Source organism: Anabrus simplex, chromosome 2 (genome assembly GCF_040414725.1).
Source record: "Anabrus simplex isolate iqAnaSimp1 chromosome 2, ASM4041472v1, whole genome shotgun sequence".
Taxonomy (NCBI): domain Eukaryota; kingdom Metazoa; phylum Arthropoda; class Insecta; order Orthoptera; family Tettigoniidae; genus Anabrus; species Anabrus simplex.
In genome coordinates this window covers 865,835,271-865,845,481 of record NC_090266.1, presented here as the reverse complement: position 1 = coordinate 865,845,481, position 10,211 = coordinate 865,835,271, and the positions used below count along the sequence as shown (strand labels likewise).

Here is a 10,211-nt window from a genome sequence, read left to right as displayed (position 1 = left end):
GAAATGATACATTGTTTTTTTTTTGCAAGTTGCTTTACGTCGTACCGACACAGATAGTTCTTCTGGTGACGGTGGCTCAGGAAAGGGCCAGGAGTAGGAGGGAAGCGTATGTGGCCTTCATTATGCTTGGTGTGAAAATGGGAAACCACGGAAAGCCATCTTCAGGGCTGCCGACAGTGGGGTTCGAACCCACTATCTCCAGAATACTGGATAACTGGCCGCACTTAAGCGACTGTAGCTATCGAGCTCGCTGATTCATTGTTCATTATTCCTGTTGGTTAATGTGTGTTAAAAGCCAATAATGCCAGAATTATCAGTTCCCTTCAAATGCAGATATTTCTCGCCTATTTTCTTAACTTCTGGCCGAGAAGAACAAGTGGTTATGTGCTCAACCTATGTGCTCAAGGTTGCGGAATAGAAACCCGTAGAAGCTGAGTGAATACGAGCGGCCTCTTAGTGTAGATTTACTGAAGGACAAAATACCGGCACTACGGCTTCCAATGACGCTGATAGTAGTTAGGTAAGCGATATTACTCTATTTACTCGAAGAAAGTACAGGATCGTTTGTTAGGAAGTTTTCGCCGGCCTTGTTTTTGGAAAGCATGTGACAGTGTGAAATTCGGAAAGCGAACATCTCCTAACGGCGAGGAAGTTGTCTCCAACACGGCACTTTCCGCGAACTGAAGGTGGTCTGCATTTCTTTTTAATATTTGAAATTTAAAGAAATAGGGTGATAGGAGTATACACGAGGGGAGGCAGAGGGGTTGTGAAAGTGGGGGAAGGGGTGGGTCGGGAGAGGGGGCGGTTTGTGTGAGCACCTCTCGGCAGACGGGATCGATTGCGTAAGAAGACCATGTCACACGTTGGTGCGTCGTTCTGGTAGCGTAAAGTGGAGAGCGCAGAGGCGGGGCGGCGAGTGGCGGCACGCGGACTCGTCGCGACGTGTGACGGGCGGCCGCTATAAAAGTGGCAAGAGCCGAAGCGGGCCGAGCAGTAGCGAAGTCTGGACCGTGGCAGGCTGTAGGCACTCCTCTCCCGGCCGCACCGGCTCCAGCTACTGACACACTCTACAGCTGCACCGCACGTGAATCGGCGCTCCGCTCTGCCTTTCCTTTCCACCTCCACTACTTGTCATCAGGTGTTTTAAACTATTAATGTGAATGTTCCAACGAACAGAGTTTATTTTAAATGACACTGGCCTAAGTGTTCTCACATTTCATAGTGGAGTATGTAGTGCGGCGCTATCTTCTTCTAGTTTAAAGGAAAGAATTTAATATTGAACAATGCCTTCTTCAAACGGAGCTACCAGTGAGACCAATAAGAACAATCTAATCACAGCTTCTCCGACCACTGGGGGACAATTTCCCAATAAAATTCTAGTTTCTAACAATGCAAACAATGGGTTTCTTCGTGGCCCACCGGGGAACGGCAAGAGCGACTCAGTGGTGAGCGGCACGGGGTTGGAAACGGGCGAGGAAGGCGAGGGAAGGCAACTAACACAGCAGCTGGAGCCAAGAATCGTAACACAAGCCGCCATGGTGAATACTGTGGTTCATTACACCCCAGTGACTAACTCTGTGGAGCTGTCAACCTTCCCACATCGCAAGAGGACCGCTCTGGAGCAAGTCCTCATCATCGCAGTGGTCGTCCTAGTGTTGACATGCCTCGGCTTCTTCCTGCACGCCCTCCTGCTCCGCGTCCAGTGTAGCAGCAAACGTAAGTACATCACTGGTTACTTGTTCTTGCACTCACCCCTAGTGTCCACCAGGCCGGGAAGTGATGACATTGCGCTATGAGACATCACACGCTCCCGAGCACTAATTCGCTTACCACTCTAACAGGTGACTTTCCATGGTTGATGGAAGTAAGGGACAACCATATGATGATTCTAGCGACTATTCATAAAAGCATATTCACTACTTTTCAAGAATGTAAGTGGCATTTGAGGGGTGAGTGATCTGACAATTTTAAATAGGCCCATGAAGGGGTGTAGATGGATTTTAACATTGTTGTCACCAATACTGTCAAAGGGTCTTCCTTGGCTCGAAGTTACTTTGAAATAAGGTAATTTCGACCTCCCTGGCAATTTCTACAGGAAAAAATTACACATTTCGTTTAAATCCGAAGGAAAATATTATTGTTCTCTTTAAATTAATTCAGCAGATTCTGATTTACGAACTTACCTTAATGTTTAACGCCTACAACTATATTGCATAATCTTTCGTCACAGTCAGTAAAATGATAATGGTTCTGATCACTTATCCGTTCTTGCGTTTAAATTTGCGTTGTAAGCCTTTTGAATGTTTACATTATTATTTTTGTTTCCGCGAGGCCAGAGTGAAACACTCGTAACCATGATGTTGCATGGTTCATTAGTTTACATAGGCTGTGAAATATTCCGCATCCCCGAAACTGGCCATCTTCATTTCTCATTTGCCACGACAATATAAAAATATGAAGCACGTGGCATTTCTTCTTGTTGACGCCGGCGCGAGAAGCGAGTGAGATTCCTGGTCGATCTCGCTTCTGCTGGATGATTGAATTAATACATGCTCTAAAAAGAATATGATTTTGCTTCCATCGGATCTCGTTTTTCCTAACTGTTAAATTGAAAGGTAACCTTTGTAGAATAATATTGAAATTTGTTGAACATCACTTTCTTCCCAAAATTTTTCCATCAATGAACACACTAAGATAACGACGCTATGATCGAAGTCTTGCGAGAAGCACATCACTGATAAATACAAAGAATTCGGATTCTCGTTTACATATCATCGCCAACTATCTGAAGAAATGCTGAACACTAATTGCTACAAGGTAAGACACAAATAGAATCTATCCTTAATTGCTTCTTGCTGATTCACAGATGCTGTTCTTTCACCATATACTAAACAACATGTGTGTGTTTGAATTTTGTAGCAATTTTTTCTATATATTGTGATTTCACCTTCACTCATAACTTTGCGTGCTACAGTAAGGCCAAGGACCCAGAGTTGAGGAGCGAGTGTAAGAATAGGTCCTGCAATATTATTTTTGTTCGGATAATCGGATAATCCGAGATGCCGGGATTTTGTCCCGTAGGAGCTCCTTTACATGCAAGTAAATCTACCGACATGAGGTTCACGTATTTGAACACCTTTAAACACCACTGGACTGTGCCGGGATCGAACCAGCCAACTAGGCCTCAGATGAATGTTCCGACAGGGAAAGACGTGAGATAACGTTTAAACGTAAATTCTATCTTACATTGTATCTCAGTTTGCGTAACTATTGGGAGGAGTCAAACACTCGAGATAGAAAGAGTCCCGAAATGAATTACTTCTCGTATGTTACTTTGACTTCATTGCACGTATTATTAGGGGCTGCCTGGCCGATGTGGTAAAGGAGTGATCAGTTCACTCGGAAGCACGTGGATTATATTCCTTGCCAGGAAGTCAAAACATTTAAGAAACGAGATTTTCACTTCGGGAAGAGTATAGGATCGTGAGGTTCGCTCAGCCTACATAAAAAATGAGTATCAGGTTAATTCCTGGAGGATAATTCGGTCGGGCGTAGAGCCCACCAAGTGTCGAGGTTACGGATCGTGGAAGCCTTTACCTACTTCCCTTCCAGGGGTCTTCATGGCCTGTACCGAGATGACTTTGCTATGCTTCTTTGCATGCATTATTACCAATTTTCATAAAAATCAGAAGCGGGAAAGTCGCGGGGTTGCCTTGTTAGTCTTCCAGAGGCCTCTGACACATGTTATTCAAAGATAGCATCCCTAGACAAAAGCATGCCGGGCTGAGTGGGTCAGTAGAATCGCTGCCTTCTGAGCCCACGTTGGCGGCTTCGATCTTGGCTAAATTCGCTGTTATTTAAAGATGTTGAAATGTGCTGGCCTCGTGTCAGTAGATTTACTGGCACGTAGGAGAACAACTGAGGGACAAAATTCTGATAGCCCTGCGTCTCCGAAGGCCATAGAAAACTTAGTGGGACGTAAAACCATTATTATTATTAAAAAGAAAAAATGAGTCATCCACTGCTGGTTTAGTCTTTCCCTCTGTAGAAAATCATCCTCCATAGTTATCGCAAGAAATATGGTGAAGTCTCAAGCAAATTTTGAGTAGTTAAATTTCTATCCACAGTGAATATTGACTCTCATTTTCAACACGGATTCTCGTGGTTTTCCGATACTCACTACTGGCAGTGCTGAGTATCCCAGGACACCTTTTCTGATTATTTTTCCCATCCTACATAGTTCCCCTTTCAGTTCTAGGTGAATGTTCGGATGGTTCAGACACCTGTAAAACACAGTTTTCAGGCACAAGTTAATGCTTCTTTTGACTATTAATTGAAGCAAAACCAGGAAATTAAAAAGGCTTCTTTTTATTTCCGTATCGTTTCACACTTCAACTGATTTTTCATTACGATGCATCAACATTATTTCAGCAGCACTGCGCGAGCAATTCAGATCTCATTAACTTGCACATATCAGATTCTGTATGCAATTATAGAGAGTAAAGATATAGTATATATTTCACACCTATTTCCAACAAAGGTATATGAATATACAGAAGGGTACAAAACAATCTGCAATAATAATAATAATAATAATAATAATAATAATAATAATAATAATAATAATAATAATAATAATGGGAATAGGCTAATAAGAATACACGTAACATCCGTACGAGAAGCCCAGCTTGTGAATTAATCTGAAATAACGTGCATTGTAATACATAAATACTAAATTTTAGACAGTAATAGTCAGCCCCCTGATCTAGGAGTAGCGTGCCTGCTTCTTACCTGAAAACCTCAGGTTCGATTCCAGCCTGTCCAAGAGTATTACTTCTGTTCTGACGACTGAAACAGGGTTCACTCAGCTTCGTGAGATTAACTGAAGAGCTGTCTGATGCGAGAGGCAGCGAACTGGTGAAGAAAGTCAAGCAATACGGTTGAGAGTGTCGTTACGCTGACCACGTGGAACTACTGTATCAACAGACCATATGGCAGGGCGACAATCATCCTGCCAGGCCATTTCCATAGTGGGTTGTTCTGTTCTGTTAGACTTTGAGCACATTTTTATTTACCACTTTGAGAATATCAATGACACTTGCCTTAGATGCCTTTGGAGATATATTGAACCTTAGCATAAATTCAGACGTCTACAATTAGATCATCACTGCTATTCCTATAACTGATAGTATTTGTTTCAACTGTTAACCTCCTTAAGAGACGCGGGGCTGTCGGATTTTGTCCTACAGGAGTGTTTTACTTGCCAGAAGCCAGAGACAAGGAGTTGTTGCTTTAAAACATGCTCAAGTGGTACCGCACTCAATCGGGAGAGAACCCACTGTCTTGGGAACAGTGGCCCAGTAAGTAAGCTATCCTTCTTCGCTACGTAGGTCGGCAATTCTCTTCCAAAGTGAATTAAATTTAAAAGCATGTACAGTATTTGTAATACTTAAACCGAGTTTCTGCTTGATCAAGTACAAATTGTGATATAGAGCAAGCAAGCTTGCTGTTTTACGTGATCGTAGCCGGGGAACCTCCAGTATTATTTTGAATTCCGAACCACAGGGAAATTCTTTTTTTTATTTCAGAACTTCTACATGCATTGGTGGGATTCAAACCAGTGATGCCCTTGTGTGATGACAACAACGATACCACTTGGCTATCACATGGAAATTCTCATATTGTATCCATCCATACATACATACATCTGCATTAAAGACCGCTATGCATTTTAGCGTTCAGCCTGCAAGCCTCAGTTTATTAACGCACTGCGCTAGCTCTGTGGCCTCGTGTAGTTCCGTACCTCATATTACTAAATCATTAAATGCTGAGTCTAACCGCCATTGTCTTGGTCTCGCTCTGCTTTTCTTAACCTCCATCGCCGAGTCCATTAATCTTATAGGTAATGTATCACTTTCCATTCACCTCACGTGACTCAGCCACCAAAATGTGTTTATGCATGCGAGTTCGTCAATAAGAGTTCATTCCTACCTTAATCTTTATCTCCTCATTCCGAGTATCGTCCTGCTGTCGTTTTCACCAGTTTTGACCAGCAATCATTTTTACCATCTTCATGTCTGTTACTTCCATTTTACAGTATGAATAGTTATTACGATTAAATTATACTTAATAAATTACAAATATCTGAAGTATCGTTGGAGCTATTCCTACACTAAAGTCATACAGGGGATGTAGGTAATTTAAAATGACATACAATACTTACAGAAAGTTTAGAGACACTAGTGAAGTTTGAAATAAAATGGAAATAAATGCAAAAAAGGTTTATATAATGAAATTAATGACATTTACAACTTACAACTAACTTATCAGTAGTCAATGAGTCATCATCTGACCCTTCTGAATTTATTCACACGATCTGGCGTGAAGTTTCATATGCTCTTCCTCAGAAACGTCCTTCCACAGTTGGGTAAAATGAACTTCAATGCAGCCTGGTTCTTTGGTTTCAACTTTATCTGACTTGTAGTCATGTTATTCCATACACATTCTTTTGGGTTTAACGCTGGATTGGATGCATGCCAGGGCAGAGTTTTGACATCGTGGTTCAAATCACCTTAAAGTGATTTCTTTCATTTGTCTGACGGCATATTATCTTACTGAAAATTAACATTTTCACCAAGGAGGTTAACGATTCGTGGAAACTTCACTTCTTGTAGTGTTGTACAATGCTGTGTGCTGTTGACGCACCCAGTGCTTGCAGCCCCATATCATAATCACCTCTTCACTCAGTTGGATGACGGGAGTCACGCATAGGCTCCATTTTCAAAGCACTATCGCATGGGTATGGTGGATGCTTAATGTTAAGACTCTTGATGGAAATACAAGGGACAAGAGCCTAATATACTACGCTGGAGGAGTGTCCCTAAACTTAATATAAGGACCTGTAGAAGCGATAAAAATAGGATTGCAACTGTTAACTTTGGCCATATCTCCATAAATGTTTATTTCTTGTGTGCTCTCTTTGCCCTTATTGTTGAAAGTTTTGCAATACATGTTCTTCAGCATTAATTTATGGAATGATTGCTCAAAAGACAATCTGATAATACACCATCGCAATGAGTGTGAAATGATCAAAATTCTACTGCATCACAAACCAGGTCGATGCTTTCACGTCTTAAGGCAAGAACGATGGAAAATTGTCGTGAGGAGTGCATGAAGATCGAAGTTATGTTAACGAGACATGGAGAATATTTCTGGACTCCAGTGCATCATAACATATGATGTGCTTTCTTGTGGATTGTGCAGTATCTAGTTACGTAATTACCGAACGACTTGGCCGTGCGGGTAGGGGCGCGCAGCTGTGAGCTTGTATTTCGGAGAAAATGGGTTCGAACCCCACTGTCGGCAGCCCTGAAGATGGTTTTCAGTGGTTTTCCTATTTCCACATCAGGCAAATGCTGGGACTGTATCTTAATTAAGGCCCCGACCGCTTCCTTCCAACTCCTAGCCCTATCTCATCGTCGGTGCGACGTAAAGCGAATTGTACAAAAATTAACAAGTTACTTAATGATCAATTTCAAAATATAGACGGACGTGCTTTCCTCTAGCGATTTTCAGATACTCCTGGGAATTATGTAATTATCATATTCTTCTTATGCCTGGCCATTTTTTCTAATTTGTTGGTGTTGGTTTGACGAAGTTTTGTAGCCGGATGCCCTTCCTGATGCGAATCAAATGTTGAAGTACTTTTTTGTGGTGGTTGGTATTTAGGTGTGTTAAGAAATGGCGTATGGCTTTTAGTGCCGGGAGTGTCCGAGGACAAGTTCGGCTCGCCAGATGCAGACCTTTTGATTTGACTCCCGTGGGCGACCTGCACGTCATGATGAGGATGAAATGATGATGATGACACATACACCCAGGCCTCGTGCTAGCGACATTAACCAATTAAGGTTGATACTCCCGACCCTGCCGAGAATCGAACCCGGGGCCCCTGTGACCTAAGGCCAGCACGTTAACCATTTAGCCATGGAGCCGGACATTTAGGTGTGTTATATGCAAATGATAAGAAGTGTATTAAGACGAACACAACCCTTTTGAACTGAAGAATGGAGATCAGTACGCAGACCATTCATCCAAACAGCCGGACCCTTCGTAATTATCATATGAATTGTGGAAATATATTGTAGTCTTGAGGCATCACACTGGAAACTGTTATAGCTGGTAGTTTAACTACGCGCTACATTGACGTTGCATATTTAACCCTCAACTAACAGGGTGCGGTTCAGATTACTGTAGCGCTGACGTACAGGGTTGTCCTTTTTTGTTGTTGTTGCGTTTTAAGCACCAAGGGCAACCACTAACTCATAGCTGCCTCCCTTCCCATCATTTCACCCGAGCCCCATAATAAACTCTTGTGTGATAGCGGGGCTGTAGTGTTGTACAGTTTTCGCAGGACAGTATGATTCTCTGTTTTGTTTCTCGGCTATGTTCCATTAGTTAAGCATTTTTTTTCGTGTGGCTATTTCTAGCCGAGTGCAGCCCTTGTAAAGCAGACCCTCCGATGGGGGTGGGAAACATCTGCCATGTGTAGGTAATTGCGTTTTATTGTGGTGGAGGATAGTGCTATGTGTGGTGTGTGAGTTGCAGGGATGTTGGGGACAGCACAAACACCCAGCCCCCGAGCCATTGGAACTAACATTTCCTTCTAGATATAATCCATCATTACCAAAAGTATCTAAATTTAAAATGGTGATTTACTAACAATTACTATGCCAATTTCATTTACCTGTCTCTATACATTGCCATCTAAAAACAGCACTGCGCTCAAGACGCAGACTCAAACTAATGATGAGAGTCGAGAAGCTATCTGGGATTCAAAAGCATGTTTATGGACAAGAGCTTTACCGCACACTTGGCACGGACCATCAAAGAGCAACTAGACCTTTCTTCCTGCTTACAAAACCATGTGAGATAGCATTCGAATATATTTTCAGTGAAAGAAAGAAATACTACTGAAGTCAAATAGATTAAAAAACCGTGGCACATTGTGCAGCCCATTTTGTGCTTTGGATAGCCAAAGCAACTCCTGCCAAATCAAATGGTGAGCAGATATCGGAATGTCACGTGATCAGTGTGTCAAAATACTCAGTACTATTGTTAATTATTAATAGTACTATATTATTACTGTCCACTTCTGTGGCGTAGTGGTTAATGTGATTAGCTGCCACCCCCGGAATCCCGGGTTCGATTCCCGGCTCTGCCACGAAATTTGAAAAGTGGTAGGGCCTACGACGGCTGTAACGGGGTCCACTCAGCCTCGGGAGGTCAGCTGAGTAGATGAGAGGTGGGGGGGGGGGGGGTGGAGGGGGATTCGATTCGCACCTGAGCCATCCTCGAAGTGGTTTTCATTGGTTACCCACTTCTCCTACAGGCAAATGCCGGGATGGTACCTAACTTGCGGCCGCGGCCGCTTCCTTCCCTCTTCCTTGTCTATCCCTTCCAATCTTCCAATCCACTCACTAGGCCCCTGTTCAGCACAGCAGGTGAGGCTGCCTGGGCGAGGTACTGGTCCTCCTTCCGAGTTGTATCTCCCTACCCAAAGTCTCAAAATCTCACACTCCAGGACACTGCCCTTGAGGCGGTAGAGGTGTGATCCCTCGCTGAGTCCAAGGGATAAACCAACCCTCGCGGGTTAACAGGTTAATAAATAAATAAATAAATAAATAAATAAATACTGTATTATTATTATTATTATTATTATTATTGATTTTACGTCCCACTAACTACATAACTACGACGTCAGTGATTTAGCCGTTTAGTCACTGGTCTTCTGTTCCTAGGAACATTGATTCGATCCTGGCAAATATTTAAAAGCGACAGCTCCGTGTCGTTGGCTTCAGGCACATTAAAGGACAACCTGTTGGCTAATATTCGGACATCCTAGCGTCTGTTAAGAGCGCTTGCAGTTTAGAATGGTCAATACATAAATTACGTTAACATTTAAAGTTCGTTTTAACTGTAGAAGTGGTAACAAATTTATGTCGTACTGAATACAATAGCACTCTCCTTCAGTTAACATCGAATCAAATCAAATTGACTGTCATTTTAGCAATATTCTGTTTAAGGGCAGAACAGATCAGCTGTGTGTTGCGAGAACACCAGTCTACAAGAGACGCAGCATACTAGAGCTGAAACTGTCCGGCTCCATGGCTAAATGGTTAGCGTGCTGGCCTTTGGCCACAGTGGTCCCGGCT

At 42.7% G+C, this 10,211-nt stretch overlaps 1 protein-coding gene across 1 annotated transcript in view; it reads left to right on the top strand.

Annotated features, from left to right (window-relative positions):
- The first annotated feature begins 1,283 nt into the window (after nucleotides 1–1,283).
- The window catches only part of LOC136863720 (neprilysin-1), a 729,030-nt gene continuing 720,102 nt past the window's right edge, over nucleotides 1,284–10,211 (top strand). Inside the window, exon 1 of the mRNA XM_067140078.2 lies at nucleotides 1,284–1,716. Within this exon, the coding sequence (XP_066996179.2) occupies nucleotides 1,284–1,716 (433 nt within the window). The remainder of the gene's footprint in view (nucleotides 1,717–10,211) is intronic.